The sequence below is a fragment of the Chanos chanos genome, chromosome 10 (genome assembly GCF_902362185.1).
Source record: "Chanos chanos chromosome 10, fChaCha1.1, whole genome shotgun sequence".
Lineage (NCBI taxonomy): Eukaryota > Metazoa > Chordata > Actinopteri > Gonorynchiformes > Chanidae > Chanos > Chanos chanos.
In genome coordinates this window covers 31,404,725-31,424,293 of record NC_044504.1, presented here as the reverse complement: position 1 = coordinate 31,424,293, position 19,569 = coordinate 31,404,725, and the positions used below count along the sequence as shown (strand labels likewise).

The following is a 19,569-nucleotide window of genomic DNA, read 5'->3' as shown; positions in this document are numbered from 1 at the left end:
AATATGAAAGAGCATCTTTGCAGTGCAGCTGACTGTTAGCAGGGTTTGCAAGGTTAAACCTGTGTTCTTGGTACCAAGATGAATGAACCTAATCAGACAGGAGGCTCCTGGTCTAGAGTGAGTCAGAGACAGGCATTTTAGCGCAGTTGAGTGATTGGAGGGTACTTTAGAGCCTGTTCCCCCCAGTGTTTCGGCAAGACTTAGCAGCTCCCCACCCAGCCGAATCAGCTGTGACTCATGCCACTGACGTAAATGGCCACAACATAATAGGTAGAGTGCATGTGAGAGAGAGAGAGAGAGAAAGGAGGATAGCGAGAGAGAGAGAGAGGTGTGAGTCTTGCTAAGAATAAGCAGCAGAGGTGATAGAGAATGTGATATAAGGCAGCAGGACTGATTTGTAGAAAGATAAATGAAAGGAGAGAGAAAGGCTGAAGGTGTATAACTCACTCTTAACTCTTCTCATATTATTAACTTCTTTTTTTTTTTCTTTTTCCTGGAGCCTTTAATCACTCTCTCACACAGTTGTAAACAGGTTCTCCGGCTTTGACTCAGATCAAAAGCCCCTGTGAAGCGGCTTCAGTCGTTTATAGAGAGATAATTGCTCCTTTGGTTTTCTTCCATTATCTGTTCTGTTTTGGTCTTCAGTTCCAGCCACATTTTTGTCTGCAAATGGGCTGCATTTTCTCATTTCTGCTTAGAGGAGTCTTTTAATGTGTCACGATACCCTTTAATGTGTCACCTCCATTACACAGGCGTACCGTTCACCAGTGTAGCGGTGGATGTTGTGCCTAGCAGTCAGCTATATGATAGTGCCTGTTTATCTTGTATGTATTTAACAAAAAAAAATGCAATCACTTCTTTTGGTGATAAAGTTCTGGAAGGAGTTTAAACACAGTGTAATTTAGATATCTCTTCTGCTTTCTCTCCCCTTTCTCCTTTTCTTCTTCATTTCTCTCTCTCTCTCTCTCTTTGTCTCAGTACTCTAAACAGGTGGACTCCAGGTTTGGAGCCTACGTGGCCTGTGCCTCTCTTGTCTTCTTGTTCATCTGCTTTATTCAGATTGTCATCGTACCACAGTGAGTATACTGAATGTAGATTGACACAGGTGTCAGCGTATGGCGTGGACTTAACGGCAGCATTGGGGAGTTTACCGTTCCAAAAAGGGGTGGGACAAAAAGGTTTAAAGAAGAAATGAGAGACATTTATTAAAAACTGACAAACTTTAAAAACTTTAGAACATCCCAGAGACAGTAAGTTAAGACTAACATTCTCGATAAGGTATCCTTTTTTTTGTACTTTTGTGCCCAATCAGTGCTCTTGCACGGTTTGCAAAGAACGGCTATGTGCTAAAAAAAAAAATGGGAATGAAGATATCGCCATGGTAACGCGGTAATTTTGAAAACGCCCAACATATTATCATGGAAACCGACGCGTCGGTTAGTGACGCCAGAGACACGCAAGCCCGTCACAGTTTCTGTTTTCGGAGCAGTTTTAGATTTATCGTCTTGTTGGAGAGAGATTTTTTTCTAGGGCTGTTTTCAGTGGGTAGTTAGGGCAGGACAAATGCTATGTAGTGGCTCAGGTAGACAGGGATTCTCCCTCACTCAGAGGTTAACTGATGTTGAGTACTGTGACTGGCACTATACCAGCAGGTGAAGGATGGTGGTTATCTCCCCTGGGTTTTGTTTTCCTGCTCTGGTTCTTCAAATTTTGTCTCAATTGCTCTTACACGGATACAGCTTGTAAGGATGATTTGTGACTCTCACTCTACTTTTTGCTGCATGCCACCTTGTTTTTTATCCACTTCATCACTCATTCTCATCCCTTATTTACCTTTTTTTTTTTTTTCCCTCTCCGTCCTCAGTTCCAGTTTGATGATTGGGTTCTATGTGACGTGTTTGATCCTTTTGATGGCGGTCATGTTTGTTTCAGCTGTCTACTCCTGTTTTGGGGTGAGTGGTCTCTTATTTTGCTATAGATTCCTTTTTTGCTTTAAGCACTGTTTGATTGTAGTCGATTTCGTATAGTAATACACACTGAGAGACAAAAAAAAAAACCGAATAATACCGTTTGAAATATGAACTGTCTGTAATACTAAGCACCGCACGCTAAAGCATTGCACCCCAGCACAGAAATCTCATACAGACAGAGATTCAGGGAGACATCGCTGTGAACACCTGTTTATTATCAGAGAACTGGTCTTGGAAGACAGTAGGGTAACACAGGCCCAAACCAGAGTAAATATCCTGTGCAGATTTGATCGATCTGTCTGGGGCCTCTGTTAGTTTTCCCTGAAGTGGGTGAGTCACACAGAGAAAATGGTGCTAGAGACTCAATGAGGACATGGACATTGTTTGTGCACAATAACAGACAACTGTATCCTCGCTAGCACGCTGGTAACTAAGGGAATATGATAATGGTTGTTGTTTTGGGGGATTTTTTTTGGCAAGGTTTCTTTTTAATCCACAAACCTTGAGAAAACAACTGACCTGTCTGTACTTCTCTGTACAGGGAAAAGTATTTTGTTCCACCTGTGTTGTTTTGGGGTTTTTTGGTTTTTTTTTTTTGCTTACATTGAGCCTCAGAACAGGTCAGTGCTGCAAACAGCTGGAAAATTTGTCATTTAAACTAACGATGACGTCAAACTCACGTCCATTTCCAGTTTTTTCCGGTACCCCTTCAAAACCTGTCCAAGAGGATCGTTCAGTCCAGACTCAACAGCACCCTCGTGGGTGTTTTCACCATCCTTCTGGTCTTTCTCTCCGCCTTCATTAACGTTGTGAGCTCCCTTAAATTATACTCTCTGATATCATCTGTCTTTTAAGTCCACTTACAAAACCAGTGGGTTAAGATTTTGATCAAGTATCTCTAGTGTAAGATTAGAGTGGAACATTTGTTATTGACTGCCGATTAGTATTTTTAATTACTTCATATATTCCTTAATACAATTTATGCTGTTAAGCTTGTTTCAAGATCCTGTTGCCCTAGTTCACGTTACCCTAAGCCAGTACATCAGAACTGAAGATTGACCTTTAATACACTACTAATAAGCTTCTCTGTCCCGCAGTTCACCTGTAGTACTTATGACCTGAAGACATGTCTGGGGAGGGAGTTCAATATCAGCCCGAGCAGTGTGAACGCCTGCCATGTGCTCAGCTCTGCTCTGAATTACTCCCTCAGCACATTCGAGGGCCCCTGTGGCAGCTCCTCACCAACCTGCAACTTCCCAGAGGTGGCTAACGCAAGCTACAGGCTACAGAGCTGGGCCAGAGAATTTGGTTTAGGGATAAATGCCCAAACTCTGACAAAAGAAAAAACATTATGTCTAAGAAATGATGATAACATTTGATGCAGATAGATGCTAGATAGTAGCAGAAAGCAACATGTCAACAAAGCTTGAAATTTGTATGATGGACATGAGTTTTCTTAAGAGTAATTAAACATACTAAAACTGTTTCTCTTTCTCTCTCTCTCTCTCTTTCTCTCAGTACTTCTCTTCCTGTGTATTGCTGAGTCTGTTGGCCTGCTCAGTGTTTCTGCAGGTCAGCAGCATAGGAAAACTCTTCCTCATGCTCTTCATCGAGGTGGTCTACGTAATTATCCTGGAAGTACCTGAGGTTAATCTGTTTGACAACGTGGACCTGCTGGTGTTGGCCAATGCTATGTGAGTCACCTACAAAACTTCATTCATAAGCATCTATACATGTAATTGTGAATTGTGGGTAAAATGAATAAAGTGTTGTTCAGCTGTTGTATAGAACGCTTAACATTACTGAGTACACTGAGTGTCATGAATTTAGGAAAGCTCCTGGCTATGCGTTATTTGGATGGTTGTAACGTGAGGTTAAATGGTCACTTACAGTGAAGACCCCTCTGGCTAATGTGCTTTTGTTTATTCAGATGCTTCATGTAATAATTGAAATCCTTTGGCAAAACTGTACTGTCTGCTTTATAACTGGTTTTACAAATCGCACTGAATAAATTCTTTAAAAGATTGACCCATAAGGAATCGGCAGCGTTGCATTAAAGAGGTACAATTAACTGGTGATGTTTTATTTGGATAGCAGATGTGTTTTTTTTTTTTTTTTAGTATTCACCAGCTCCCATGTCAGGAAAACATCAACAACATAATGTGTTGAAAAAATTTAGGTAAGGCTGCGTTTTGCCCAGAGAGAGCACGTGCTCGAGGAATGGTGCTCGGCTGGCTACGTAGTCTTCAAGTTGCGTGTGAATTTAAGTTTTCCCTGTTTATTCACGGAATGCCTCAAAGACAAAACGTCCCGTGAGTTCAGTTTGCTGCTTCTGTGCCAAGGTTAACTGGTGTGGAGAGGCAGCTGGCTCGAATGTACGTTCATTTATTCAAGAGGTGTTAGCTGGGACATTCAATTCAATTATAGCCTGTAACTCTGCAGTGCATAAACCCATAGAAAATGAGTGCTCTCTTGAATAGCCAATCGCTAATTTACCTCAGGCCTTTTTGTGTCATCTGTCTTTAAGATGAAGTGGCTCTTAGTTTGCTCTGCCTCTCTGACGTGTTTCCTTTTTTTTTTGTTTTGTATTTGCAGTGAACACATCAATGGAACAAGGTAAAGATATTATCAGCTAAATTGAAACATTGATTCGAGGTAAATCTGATTGAAGCAGGTCATGTTTTTTGTTGTTGTTGTTGTTGTTGTTCTTGTTGTTGTTGTTGTTGTTGTGTGTGGATGGCGTGACTCCCATCATTGAACACTGTGTACAAGAACACTGTGTCTTTGTTCGGCTTATGGATCCCTGGAGTAGATTTTTTTTTTTATCTCACCCATCTAGAAGTCATTGTCTTTGAGTATGAGTATATTTGAAAAAAAAAAAAAAAAAAAAGATCAGATAGTTTAGTTCCCCACGTGTATTTCCCTGGGAGATATTAATGAGCGTGCCTCCAGACTTTGCTTGATTTCATAGCAAATCCTAAGTGGACAGCCAAATTTTGACCTCTTTGTTGATATAAAATTGCAGCTCTGACTTCCTCGGCTATAAAGAGCACTGCTGTATTTTTGCAGGCTGTCCTCTGGGCGACAGTTTTTCTCTCTGGGATATACAGTAAATAGACATTGACAGTGACGGCTGTGGTTGCGGTGTAGGTGGCTGGATGAACACCTGCATAGAGACGTGCTGCAAAGCACAGTGTAAACTAAATCTTCCTTTTTTTTTGGTAGCTGTGTGACAGACTCCAAGGTTCCTTTGAAGATCATGACTCCAGTGGTCATTACGGTATTTGTATTGGCGCTGTACCTACACGCTCAGCAGGTGGAGTCGACGGCCAGGCTGGACTTCCTGTGGAAGCTGCAGGTGTGATAGGCTGCGTGTTTCTTTGTTTGTTTGTGTTTTACAAGTAAGATCTGTGTACTTCACTACTTATTTGCTCCCAGTTAATTACGGTTGTCAGGCCGTCCACCCGTTTACCACACCGCGATTCGGGCCGCGTCACTAATGCCCGTGGGTCCCGCTCTGTAGGCCACTGAGGAGAAAGAGGAGATGGAGGAACTCCAGGCTTACAACCGCCGCCTCCTCCACAACATCCTCCCAAAAGACGTGGCCGCCCACTTCTTGGCGCGCGAGCGCCGGAACGACGAACTCTACTACCAGTCGTGTGAATGTGTGGCCGTCATGTTCGCCTCCATCAGCAACTTCTCAGAGTTCTACGTAGAGCTGGAGGCCAACAACGAGGGCGTGGAGTGTCTGAGGCTCCTGAACGAGATCATCGCTGATTTTGATGAAGTAAAGAGGACCTCTGAGTTTGTGTGTGTGTGTGTGCGTGCGTGCGCGTGTGCGTGCGTCTGTAATATTTTTAGCATTTGAACAGAGTGCGGCCAGTAAATCGCTTTTCTGTAATACGTTTTTTCAGCACTTGATTGGTGAAATGAAATGTTTTGCATATGTTAACTTAGCCTTGTTAACTTGGTTTTTTAAAAATCGTATACGAGTAGTTCCAGTTGTTGCACCATGACTGGATGCATCAGACTTGATGTGGAAAGACTGTTAGGAGACTTTGAGCAGTACATGCAAAGGTCCAGTTTTTTTCTTTCACCTGCTGTCATCATCTCTCTTAATTTTTCTCTGTTCTTCAGATCATCAGTGAAGATCAGTTCCGCCAGCTAGAGAAGATTAAGACCATTGGAAGCACCTATATGGCTGCGTCTGGCCTCAATGACTCCACCTACGACAAGGTTGGACGCTCCCACATCCGCGCCCTTGCCGACTACGCCATGCGGCTCATGGACCAAATGAAGTACATCAATGAGCATTCATTCAATAACTTCAAAATGAAGATTGGTAAGGCTACAAGGTGTACACACCATGTTAAAACCTTCTACATCTCTACCTCACACACATCAAGTAAACACAATCCTTGGTAGAATTGAAATGTGTCTGAAGGGGCATAGCAAAAAATATGCAACTAACTACTCAAGTGCACCTACACAGCTGCCTAGAGATGCAGAACATTGTTATTGAAACAAACAAAACGCGGCTGCTGGAGGCCTCACATGAATATGTGTTAGAATTTTACAATCACAGTTTATAGAAAATAATATTAATTGGAAAATGATCTAAGCTCAGACTGCTTTGTGGGAGAATACCGTAGTACTCCTTAGGAATTAGCGACGCCTGTTACCTAAAGTCACTTAATGTTCCTATCACAATTCATTTATTGAATTTTAATTAGTATTACATGAAGTACGTTAGGCCTCTCTGACAAATCTAAAGGATATTACAGTGTTGTTGACTAAACAGGCTTCATCATATTTGGGATTTACATGCATGATGTACATTATTGAGGTTTTTACCATGTCACTCTACACAGGCCTCAACATGGGTCCAGTAGTGGCAGGCGTCATAGGGGCTCGTAAACCCCAGTATGACATCTGGGGAAACACAGTGAACGTAGCCAGTCGCATGGACAGCACTGGGGTTCCAGAGAGAATACAGGTGAGATGTGACTGAATTTTTAGTTTGGTAGATAATCATTGTCTGATCTGGATTTAAAGACAGTTTTGCCCATGTCACAATAGTGTGAAAGAGAAAGCATTGCTCTGATTTAGAACATTGTACTTAGATGACTTAGAACGACACTTGTATGTACTTGGATTATATATAGATTATAATGTACTTAACTTAGAATGACACTAAACAGCCCTGAGTTGTGGAGGACATAAAGTAGCCTGAAGCTCTTGCTTATGGGGGAGATTGGTGTTTCAATCAAGTCTTACATTGATGTAATCTTTTTAAACTATCAATAAGCCTTATTTTAGTTAGACTTCTTGTATAAATTCACAATGTTATAAATTCCCTTTTCAGGTCACCACTGATCTGTACCAGGTCTTGAACTCCTACAACTACACACTAGAGTGCCGTGGGGTCGTTAAGGTCAAGGGTAAAGGGGAAATGATGACCTACTTCTTGAACGGAGGACCCAGCAGTAGTTAACATCCGCTGCTGATTACATGTAGGACACAGTTTATGAGAGTTCTGTCAGAAGGAAGCTCCGGGGGCCAGGCTGTTGACGAGCAGTCAGATAGACCAATACAAACTCTGGATGACTGACTCAGACACACCCCATTTTGAAACGTCTTGGTTCGTCCTATCAACAGACACCTTTATATCTTCCCAGGTGAAAGACAGCTTGCGCCCCTTCTTGCTTTAAGATTTGGAGAGACTCGGGGGGACTGTGGCCGCACAGTTACTGGGTCATTTGAAGAGACCAAAGAAACACGAAGCAACTGCTGACGGAAAAATTGGATTTTCCCCAACTTGATTTACTGTCACTTTGCGAAAGCGGGGAGATCCTATACGAGACCTTTAGAACTGAAAATAGAGATCACTTGAGAACCACTGCACATTTTCATTCCTGCTAAAACCACTAGGGGACCTCAGTGTCTGCAAAACAAAAGTGCATGAAGACACTGAAGCGTATATACGTGTAAAACACACTGCTGTTTTATGTGTATATATAATGTCTGTGTATGTGAACCGGTGTATGTTCCTACAGTTCTGTTGTCTTTGGAAAACTGTCGAGTGGTACAGATATTACAATGTCATAAAACACGAGTATGCTAACTATGGTATACTACCATGGCCACCTTTTGGCACAGAAGCACTACAAATAATCCCTTTATCAACCTTTCCATATCATTTTTGGAGAGACTGGTAGACAGAGAAGTGTTTGAGATTTGACAGTGTTGACTGTCTCGGTACTTGAATGACCAAGATTGAGACTGCTATGCGGTGTGTGTGTTTTCACAAAAACACACATACACACGCATATACACCTAAACTAAGGACACTTTCAAGAACAGAGAGGCAAGTCCAAGCAAGGCTCTTTTTGTATTTTTGACATTTTGTATTTTGACTCCAAAAAACACAAACCTATCAAAAAAATATTTTAGATTCTATATTTTGTACATTAATATATTAGAAAGAGATGTCTGTAAACACCAGTGTATATTCAGATGTATATACCTGACAGAAACCTATTGCAATTGTGCTTTTTTTATTTTTTATTTTTAATGGATGTAAATTGTGACGTGTTTTCACTCTTTGCCTGCCCTTTGCTTAAATACATTTAATGCACTAAGCAGAGGGACCTAAAGAGTAGGGAGCCATATTGTGAAACAACCCGAAAAAGAGGCCTTGTTCCGAAGGGCCAATATTATACTGTATAGTGCACTGCTTTTGAGGCTAGACAGTAGAAAGTGAATCCACTGAACAGGTAATGTGACACAAACGAGCATTTCTTGCCGGCAGTTATTGAAAGCTTACACAAACATCTACAATCAGCACAGATTTCACCGCTTTTAGCCTAGCAGTTAGGTTCTAGTTCCCAGGAGCTGTTTGTTCCTTTTTTTTTTCTTTTTTTTTTTTTTTTGGTGGTTGGGTTTTTTTTTGGGGGGGTTTTTTTGCACTACATTTCTGTCAGCTCTCACTAACTCTCATCATCCTGGTATCTCTTACTCAGCTGGCTCAGATGGTACGACTCAATGAATGTCCATTTTCTCCAATGAGGCCTTTGTACTTCAAGTCCACTGAGTGACCACTACTGTTCATCAAATGCCATGTTCACTTCCCCTGTTTCAGCAGATTGGTCCGTCAGTGTTAACGTTCCAGAGCGAAGCCAAACGGGCAATAGGATGCCATGTGTCTCATGGCTGATTGATGGGCTGGATAAACACACCTGTCATCTGTAGTCTTCGTGATTTTCTTATTTTGTATCTATTTATTTCAAGGTCCACTCTTTGGATGGGAGTATGCTTTAAAGCAGTGGTTCTCAACTCCAGTCCTGAGGGCCCACTGTCCTGCACGTCTGTGTTTTAACTCTTCATTGTCACAGTTAATTGAGCTAATCAATGGCTTGATGATTAATTGACCAGTGGAATCAGGTGTGTCAGTCCTGAGTTAAAACAAAGGCGAGCAGGACAGTTTGCCCTCAGGACCAGAGTAGAGAACTACTGCTTTAAAATGTGTCATTTTTTTTCTCCCTTATCAGGAACTGTGTGCAAACTTTCCATTCAATCATTAAAAAAAATGGAACCCCATCGAGCTTCCAAAACATTTCCTACTTTTTCATTTTTCTACAAAAATATGGTGCCATGCCTTTATTTTGGTCTTGCCAGCTAAGGACAGTTAAAGAACATTGTACTTGTTTTATTTTGACATTTCACTTGAATAAGCGTGTAGTTAGAGGCCTTTTAAATGCAGGAGCCGTTAAAATAACTACTCTAATGGCTAGAAAAGAAACAAATTGAGATGCTGGAAGTGGTTCACACATACAATATTTTCAGAGGCAGGAATTCAGGTAGACTTCACAGAGCTAAACTTTGGTTTGTCTTTGCTTAACTATCATGTCAAAACACTATGCTGTTTTTTGGGTTTTTTGTTTTTTACATTCAAATAAACCACTATTATGTTCAGCTGGTCTAGATGTGTTATTGAAATTTGTTACTTTGGGCACAGATTTAATGTCCTTGTTAGGGGATGATAGGAAGTGTAAATTGATCTAGGTAGACAATGTGAAATGGTTACCTCAACCTGGACATATCACCATAATTCATAGTAAAATGACGAAGGACATAACTGCAATTTAGAGATGTCATCTTTGTTCCTTATGATAGTTGATGTTTTTGATGTTTCACAAAATATCCAGACGGGGGCAGCAGCGCTCTTTAAAGATAAAGGAACATCAGCACTCGGTAATGACAGAGAAAAAAATACACACACACACACACAACTATATATATAATAATTTTCTTCAAATTGTCTTCAGAAACATGTTGGCTTTAATCGTTAAATAAATAATACTCTCTGCTAAATAAATAATATCTGTTAAATTAAATAATACCTCCAAGATTCAAAGAAATTAAATGGACTTGATTAGAGCTTCTTGGTTATTTAGCACAAATGGCCATAAAATATTCCTGGGCTAGATTAAGTGAAGAAAGTTTTACTGTGGTCAATTTTGGCCCCAGACACCGACTCAAGTCCACTGTAACCTGTGAGTGCGACTAATGAAAGGGTATTTTTCAGCTTTATTACAGAACGGGGCATATTGCCAGTCAAGAAACGAATCACACTGACTTAGAACAGGCAAGCTGGTGAAGAGTCACATGATGTCTTTTGTCTGTAGTGCAGTAAGAGATACCTCGAACAGAAAACGGAGATCGAACGGATTAGCGCCGGGAGGACGGCTTCTTACAACTTCATTAGCACATTCGGGTCCAGTGATCTGTGGTGATATCTCATTTGCCCCGTTTGCAGTGCGCCATTAATCTGGCAATAGTCGCCACTGCTTGCTGGGAAAAAATAAACCAAGTTGCGTTGGAGTAGTTGGACAATCTGTGACCCCCTTTTTTTTCCTTTTCACACAGTTGCATTCGGTAAAGCAACGAAAATGAGCTATAATTTCCTCACGCACATACACGACGGAACCTCTGAAAGGCTGCCCTCATTATTCAGTCTCAGGAGGAAATAGCTCATAATGCAAACAATCATCATTAGCTCAATAAAAAGCCCTGTTCTGTTGCAGAGTGTGCAAAACTAAATCAAAGGCTTTTCTTGCAATAAATAGAACACTGATAGCAATTAAATTCTAACACACACACACACATATATATATATGGACTTAAACAATGGGGTTATATATTAGGCCGCTGTGAAAGTGCTGTGAGTGGTTGCCATGCCCTCATTCTGTGATTAAACTCACTAGTTGTGCTACTCTGGGTTGAAATAGTGAAAAATCATACATGTACACATTTGGACTGAAATGTCTGAGAAACATTACGGAATATAAAAAGTATGAGCCTGGAACAAATCTAAGTTAAGCGATGATGACATATTCTGTGTCTCCTCTCCATTATGGTCCCTGCTCTGTCATGACTGAATGACTGTACTGTGTATTTTGTAGGGTTAATCCCACAAATGCTTTTCAGATCACAGCCTGTGATGCAAAGTGCTGAGAAAAAGTTATTGACTAATTAGAAAAAGTCATCAGACATACGTGATTGTTCGTATAAACACATCTTTGAGTTTACTTAAGATTATGGACACAGCATCATTGTAATACAGATTCAAACACAATGTGTTGAACATTCATCTGAGAGACAATTGCTTCTACACAACTGGATGCAAACCGTGTAAAAGAAAATTGAAACAAAAATGGCAACGACTTGTCTATGTAACTGGTGAACAAGCAGCTGTCTTATAATGATTCAAATGTCCAGTGTCCAGATCGCTTAATAAATTCCTGATGTATGCAGAGCAAATGAGAGGCCCTAGATTTCTGGGAGGAAAAAATAGGTCATTCTGCCATTGGTGGATCCATAGCCATGAGAGTGACTGAAGGGTAAGCTATCCGTCAGGGTAGAGCAGAGCTACAGGCAACACGCTGACTTGTGAGACAGCTGGGTTATGACACAAAATGTTCAGGACATAAATGGTATGTCTGATTGTGCTTTAAGGGCACTGTCATCTGATTGATGGTAGAGACCTAGAAGTACAACAGTATCAACGACTGAGAACGTGTGTTTGTGTGTGTGCGTATGAAAAGAAAAAACATTTTTTTACAGAGATGTGGCGGGTTAGCCATATTATACACCTCAATGGACAACCGACTTATTCAACTTTCAGTTTTTGTCGAAGTGTTTAAAAAAAAAAAAACGACATATCAACTGTACTGATATGCAAATTAACACTAGTATACAAATAAATAGCTACCATCCAACTCAATTATATTAGAATTTTTGCACCTCTGAAAAGGTTTTGGGCAACCAGCTGCTGAAATGGAAAGAACTGTACAGATAACTTCAGGTTTGCCCAAATGAACTTGGCGAACTAAGAGAATCACTTTGCTTTTTTTTTTTCCTACTTTTAAATGTCAGCTCTGAAGAGATGCACCTGATCACACAAACACTCAACACCGGAATCAGTCGACGGGCGTCTCTTCCATTTAAAAGCTTTGTACATGCCATGAACACACCGTGCTTGTTCTGTTCAAGAATTAGCCTCATTGGAATTCAGAGTTTTGTGGGAAGGGCGTAGGTGCGGATTATGGGTCGGCTATTCAGGGCAATCACCGGTGATGTCCTTCGTAAATTCTCCCCCGTCTGCGGTCAGACGTTATAGTCGGGGGCTTTGCCCTGAGGCTGCCGTAGTCGGATCTGCAGAGTGCTGAAAGCGCCCACTGTCACGTGGAAGAGAATCTGCCACACGTTACGCAGTTCATACAGGTACATGTTACACAAACAGATGAGGGCAAAAGCCAGGAAAGACTTGAAGTTCCTCCATACCGAGAAGTACGCAAATAAGTAACACTGGAAAAGAGGGAGGAGAGACAGGGGAAGACAGGCGTTACTCTCAAAAAGTCTTCATGTTTCTACCAAGAGCTTAAACAAATAACAACGTGGGTCACAGGAGTCAGAGCTGGCAGAATCTGAATTCCCTTAACCTTGATTTCTCTTGCTTTCATATACGGCTGATTTACAGCTTTTTACAGCTAGTTTCCAAAAGTCCTCATGACGGTTCTTAGCAATACAGGAACCTATATGGCATGGTTCACTGAGCTGGCTCAGTTGCACTTAAAAAAAAAACAAAAACTTTTCTTGTACTGTTTTCTTTTCTTTTCTTTTTTTTTTAATTGCAAATGTTGACAAGCAATACAGAACGACAGAATACATAACGTAAAGCAACTTTCATCTTAAAGCAGTATGTCTGTGCTTTCCCAATTTTCCGTAATGCTCTCAAGTCTTTACCGCTGTGATGAGAATCTGGAGATTGAAAGTGAAGGAGAAGCGAACACAGTGTCGTAAGCTGCTCTCGCGTGCCTGCCTTAGCACCGGCTTTAAAGCGCGCTGAGTGCATCACCCACCCCTGACACACACTCCTTCATTGGTCTAAATGGAGAGGGAGTGAAATAGAACCTGCCAAGACAGGCAGTAAGTCACTACGCCCGTGACGGCGCGGTGCTTTCCACAACTGTCACTCACCTGATACAGACAGGCGGCCGTCCCCAGGAAAAAGGCAATTACGTAATTAAAGTCCTCATCCTCGTTCTGCAGACGGGGCAGAAATGCAAGAGACAGGGAAAGAGCAAGCTGCATTAGGACTGAACGAATTATAAGAGGAAGCATGGTGCTAAACGGCTGGGTGAATCAGGCCGCTCTAGATGGCCTGAGGGGAAGAGGAGGTGAGGGCAACACTTTTGGCTCTGTGGCGCACTGCAATGCGGAACTTTGCCACACAGTTCAATTTTATTCTCGGACTGAGAGAAAAGGATTAAATCAAAAAAAGATGTAATGAGCGTGACAAATGAATCACGTTGTTTCTCTTAAAAAGTGGTCAGCGCTACATTTCAATTTTTTTTTTTTTTTTTTTTGTGCTTTCAGAACATTACTTTTTTCATTATAACTGTGGTGTAAAGTTAATAAAAACCTCCCCTGTTGCAGTGATTAAATTACATCTATTAGTTTTATGAGCTGCATTTTATGACCGTGTAATATTCTGTAATATGTTATAAACTCAAAAGACATATGAAAGTATTATGACAGGAAGTGCCGAAGCACCGACCTGAAGATGAATGGGAGTTTGGAACTCCTTGTTGCATAAAAACGTTACTGTTTACTATCACTCACCTGTAATACGCTCTCTATGGCATGAACTCCCCTTAACAGATTGAGTCCTCCACAAAGCAAACTCAGCACACATGAAACAATGCCAGCCAATGTCACTGGCTCCAGCATCTGATTGGGTGCTGAAATAACAGGAAGTAATTAGCGGAGGTAGCAAAGTCAGAGTGGAAGGTAATGTTTTTAGAAGCCAGGTCCACTGAGACTAGATCTAAACACCACATTCTTGTAAGAGTGGAGCCTTTATAAGAGGAAAAAACAGTAAGCATACGGTGTAACTAAACTTAATTACTCTGCCTTCTTTTCACTGCTCACACAAACACATCAAAGCTTCAGGAAGCCTTTTACACAGGGCCAATCTCAAAGGATGTGATCTAGCTTTCAGTGTAAAGAGAAAAAAATACATAGTCATGCAGTTTTTAAGCTCATTTTATGTTTAAAAGAACAAAAGAAGCAGTCTCTGATCTTCCAGGGGTGTAACAGACTATCCACTTCGGCTAATGCTCCCTGACATTTTGAGACATTTATATTAATATTCCTATGATGTACTGTCAGTTTAAGCACATACATTTCAATTAAAAGAGCCGGACTACATTCCTTTAAGGGCTGTAAATTACCGTGAGTCAGAGAAACCTTGCTCTTTTAAAGTGCTGAACCCAGTTTGGTCCACAGAGAAAATGAAGTAAGTCCACTCCTTAAGAGTGACTTATGTTCACTTCTGTGAATAGTCTCCATTACCTGCAGCATTCGGTTATTTCTCTACCACTTATTCAATTACTCTATCGCTACAGTCGATACATCTCACAGTCAACCATTGAGATGCCCCCAATGCAACGGCATTCTGGTAGTGCCCTACCAATACAACCAGATTGCAACCATAAATCAGAATACTGCAGAGTGCTATGGACTGAGCTGTTCTGACAGAACTGGACCGAGCTGTTCTGACGTCATCACCCGGGACGGTACCTATGCCCTTGTATTTGGACGGCGCGTGATGGGAGAAGCCGTTGATTGAGCCGAGGTCCTCGGGGGACAGCTGGTACGGGGGCCGTAGTTTGATCTCGGTCTGCATGTCGGCCAGATTGATCTTGGTGGAGAGAGAGCGTGGGCTGTTGTACCGCTGTTTGGTCTTCTGGATGAAGTTGTCTGTCAAAACGGATGAAAAAAGATGGAAGTTTTCATCTGGGGAATAAGCTGCAGTGGGAACCACACACAGTGCATCAAAGAAAAAAAGTGCACGTGCGCAAGCACGTGCACTCCAAATGTTTAAAATGGAGGCAGGAGGGGCCTGAAAATGTTGTGAAATCTGAATATACATATGTGGAAGAAAAAGGTTGCAAGACAAATGAAGATCCGATTGTGAATGGCAGACGTGTTTAATCTTGCGTTAGTATTGATAAAGTGCTCAGATATGTAGATATAGATAAAGCAGATGAAAGTCTAAGCTCTGGACTCACCAAACTCAATGAATGAGTAAGGGCGAACAGCACTGTTAATGCACTTCGTGTCATACGTGACGATGAATTCTCTCTGCAGTTCATCCAAGAAACAGAAGGCAAGGACGTTGGGGTAGCTCTCTGTGCAAACCATGAAGTAGCCCACTCCAAGAGAACTGGTGAAACTGGGAGAAAAGCACAACACATTTCATTTAGTAGTGAAATTTAATATTTTTTCCAATATATCTCCTCATGTAACTCTGTTCTGAGAGAGCTTGTGAACCAAACTGACGAAGAGAACCTGGCGCTTAGCTTTCGTGACTCAGACATAAACACAAACATTATGAATGAAAGAAAATCACAAAATAAATACAACAGAACATCCTCCCTCAAAGAATTAAAGAACACAGGGTCAAACTGTAAAGCTTCTGTCAACAGCATTTGATAAACGAGAGAGCTCCAGACAAAGAAGGAAAGAACAAAAAGACAAAGGCAACTTTCTAGAAACTGCAACGATAGATAGCGAGATGAAAAATGAGATGTTACTTTTAAGAATATCTCCTTTTGGAAACCTACTATTACATCTCTTTATCTTTCCCATTATCTGAGTGAGCTTAAGCCTCGCACACCGGTTATTTGTCTTACTTCCAAAGCGTCTTCCCTTGTAAAGTCATGCCGTTGCTTGACTACGCTGGGCAGTTGACTCATAGAGGAAAATGACATATATCACATTCTTGGGCAAGAGCTTGTACAGAAAAAACTGAGCTAAGTCCTCTGTAACACCAACAGACAAGGTTTTCAAAATGCTACCTCTATTTCTCCCCAACGCATCTTTTCCCAGACTCTGCCTTTTCCTCAATTAGCCTACCCGTTGAGCTGCAGTCATTCCCCTTGACTTTTAAAGACAGGCAGCTTGATGGTCTCAAAGGAAATTAGGTGAAATCTGTCACAGCCTGTCTCACCATGTTAATGTCTCTACAGGGAGATGAAACTATCCAATGACTCACACTCGAGCATGGGAGAAAAAAAAAAAGAGTTCACATGCTTCTGCTGGCTTATGAAGTTTTGGGTGATGAATAGCAGCTGTCTCAAATGCCAGGGTATGAAATGACTGCCCCCCCTCCCCTAAAGGAGCTATACATCTGTGTTAGGTGTGTCTGAAAGGGAACTTTAAATCTTACATTAGATTAGCCAGTAATTTAGACCATAGTACACTCTCTCAGCACATTGACATCAGACGACATTCGTCTTGATTAAGAGAGCTTGCATCAAAGGCGTCTTCACACACAAGATGTCAAACCTATATCCTTGGAGGGGGCTGGGTTTCATCAAAAGCCAATGTCAGCATCAGTAATCAGGAAAACAACATTGCCAGACAGAGCTGAATGTCTTTGCCTTAATGCTCTCAAAGAGTTTGTCCCAGAGTTTGGCAAAACTGCGGAATTGTAACTTTGTCTGGACACTCCTCATAAGTAAATGACAGTAGGAGTGACATACATTAGGAGTATTCCAATGATAGGACTAGAACATTCAGATATTAAAATTTGGGCTTGTTTAAACTAAAGACATCGTAACTGATGAGAGAAATGTCAGTTAAAAATCAGTTAAAATCTCCAAATACATACAACCAGAGGGGAAAAGCGTGTTATCCAGTACTGAGCCAGTAATCTTGAACATCACTGGAATGTTTCGTATGTAGACTATTTCTGTAGTAATTTCTTATACCACGGGTTTTATACAGACCATTTAACAGATGACTTACTTGACATTATACTGTCCTGTCTTCAGTGAGCAACGATCAGGAAACTGACTTAGCTTCTTGGACAGGCTTTTAAGGTGCTTTTTGGCTTCTTGCAGCCCCTTGTCCTGCTCATAATCTGTAGAGGCAGAGAGGGGCAGCCCGTCCCTCACCCGAACCACCGAGGCAAACAGGATCACAGACATCTTACAGCTCGTTCATGGGACACCTTCGGGTACAGCATGACAAATATTCAACGTATTAATCAGTTTCATTAGCAACGAAAACAATGTCTTAATACAGTTCATCTCAAAACAAGAGACGGAAGCAAATTTAATCTGAATTAAAATGTCATTTTTTACAAAATGGACAAAGCACTTACTGATAAAAATCAGTACCCTGGATAGCACCATAGACGTTTTTGTTTCATATCTCGCGATAACTCTATCGCACTTCCTCTATGGGATAAGCTACTTTACCCATCTGGCTAGCTAACATTAGCCTATTAGCAAGAGAACATCTACCAGCACAGGAAACATCTGCACATTATATCACCGAGGGTGACAGTATTATACCACAAGTATGATTTGAAATGTAGTGCAGCTGCCTGTTCAAAAGGAGGACGATAACTATTTATAAAGAAGCCATATTTGTACATGTACATATCGCCAGCCTAAGAAGCTATGTTAGTTTAGGATAGCCTATTTGCCATGCAGATACGCCAATTCAGTGTCATGTGTAACGTTTTTAACACTTCCGATCACCTTGGCAGTGTTCGTAGTGCGTTTGTCAAATACGATTAAATCATGGGCATACCTGTGCAGCAATCACGTTCACAATTTAAATTTAATCCCAGCTGTTAGCAAGTTCGCTACAGACACACTTTGAACTATTACCTTAATTTCCTAGCATGTGTATCACAAGGATAATTTATATTAATGAGCTGATTACATCGCAACAGAAGCAACAAAAATGTTTCACTTCCAATAATTCCCTCTCAGAGCATCTCTGTTACCCTGTCCTCTCTGATCTCTATTCTACATCACACTTTACTGAGTTTAGCAAAGCAAAGCAGTTCCGCGGCTTCATACTGTAAGTGATCCCTTACTATGCAAAACGACAGTTATTATAAGAAGGCACACCTGTTCACAGGCATGAGTTCCGTTTCTGTAACTGTGTATTGTACTTGCTGTGACTTAATTCCTGGAAGTGGCATAATCAGTAACGGTAGCGGGTTCCATTGCTCAGGCTAACGTAGCACAGCAGGAGTCAGTGTTTACGTGGCTGTGAGAGGTGCATTGTGGGTGACAGAGTCGTTGGCATCAGCACGCCTGATGGTCAGAAAGTAACAGGGTATACGACTAACTTTACTTATAAGGGATAATGACAGACTGAGAGCAGAGTAAAAATCGTATCTAAATTATTATACTGTGTAATATTTCAATCACAATCCACAGCTTTATTGACAACTGACAATATCTGTCTAATTATAACCTTATGAAAATCTGACCTCTTCGTAATTTCAGGCTGGTGGCTGTTAACGCTCGTTTCTCTTTAATCCTATATCGGCCTTAACAATGTCTTTTGTAAATGTTCAGATGGAATATGAAGCGGTTTTCTATATTATAAATACCCGACCCGACAACAGGACTTTTACTCTCCTGTAGGCTACTGTGGTCAGAGCATTCCAGCTCCTACAATTAGAGATTTACTCCAAAGACCTTTGCCCATTGAAACAAGGAACCTGTCAGAACACAGTAAACTCCAAGCAAGATTGGTAGCACTTTAGTGGAGGTAGAGTTCATACACTCCTGAGGTGATTTCTAAATACCAGCTGGTGTTAACAGTCCTGTCGCTCAATACAGTACCCTTTCACTGTTGCCCATAAAAAATACTGAGCAGCCTTTATGATCCCCTCACTCACTTATCAACAGCCATTCAGGGTGGGGGTGGCAGGGATGTCACCTGGTGTTGTGCTGTTTGACACAGTGCAAGACATTTGAAGAGAGAAGGAAACCACCCTCATCAACATTCTCTAAGTTAAGCCCAGCAACTGATGACTGCCATTAAGTACATTTTTACAGAGTTAATCGTCCAAAGTTCTGTGCCCCGGTGAGATTGGCAGAGGTTTACGATGCGGCTCACGTAGCAATGTGGATGAACTAGCAGTGCCCTTACTCTTTTCTTTCCCTTTAGGGGGGACTTGGATTATTTATGAGGCAATTAATATTCTTAATTACTCCAG

At 41.3% G+C, this 19,569-nt stretch overlaps 2 protein-coding genes across 2 annotated transcripts in view; one reads left to right on the top strand and one right to left on the bottom strand.

Annotated features, from left to right (window-relative positions):
• Positions 1-7,464, top strand: part of adcy5 (adenylate cyclase 5) — a 57,173-nt gene extending 49,709 nt beyond the window's left edge. Inside the window, exons 11-21 of the mRNA XM_030786155.1 lie at positions 979-1,076; positions 1,865-1,952; positions 2,663-2,779; positions 3,068-3,232; positions 3,489-3,664; positions 4,566-4,586; positions 5,196-5,328; positions 5,494-5,757; positions 6,108-6,312; positions 6,842-6,966; positions 7,336-7,464. Coding sequence (XP_030642015.1) covers positions 979-1,076; positions 1,865-1,952; positions 2,663-2,779; positions 3,068-3,232; positions 3,489-3,664; positions 4,566-4,586; positions 5,196-5,328; positions 5,494-5,757; positions 6,108-6,312; positions 6,842-6,966; positions 7,336-7,464 — 1,521 coding nt within the window. The remainder of the gene's footprint in view (positions 1-978; positions 1,077-1,864; positions 1,953-2,662; positions 2,780-3,067; positions 3,233-3,488; positions 3,665-4,565; positions 4,587-5,195; positions 5,329-5,493; positions 5,758-6,107; positions 6,313-6,841; positions 6,967-7,335) is intronic.
• Positions 7,465-11,564: 4,100 nt separating this feature from the next.
• On the bottom strand, positions 11,565-18,591 carry sec22a (SEC22 homolog A, vesicle trafficking protein). The gene is made up of 7 exons (XM_030786318.1): positions 18,467-18,591; positions 17,349-17,553; positions 15,608-15,771; positions 15,117-15,296; positions 14,157-14,275; positions 13,512-13,577; positions 11,565-12,839 (listed from the first exon to the last, which is right to left on the bottom strand). The coding sequence occupies exons 2-7, from the start codon at positions 17,528-17,530 to the stop codon at positions 12,639-12,641; spliced, it is 912 nt and encodes a 303-aa protein (XP_030642178.1). The 5' UTR covers positions 17,531-17,553; positions 18,467-18,591; the 3' UTR covers positions 11,565-12,638.
• Between the last annotated feature and the right edge of the window lie 978 nt (positions 18,592-19,569).

Excerpts from the sequence above, each read along its gene's own strand:
- sec22a (XM_030786318.1), bottom strand. The coding sequence starts at position 17,530 with ATGTCTGTGATCCTGTTTGCCTCGGTGGTTCGGGTGAGGGACGGGCTG. Across the intron at positions 15,297-15,607 it reads TTACTCATTCATTGAGTTTG|ACAACTTCATCCAGAAGACC; the intron begins GTGAGTCCAGAG and ends CCGTTTTGACAG. Across the intron at positions 14,276-15,116 it reads GTCCAAATACAAGGGCATAG|CACCCAATCAGATGCTGGAG; the intron begins GTACCGTCCCGG and ends CTGTTATTTCAG.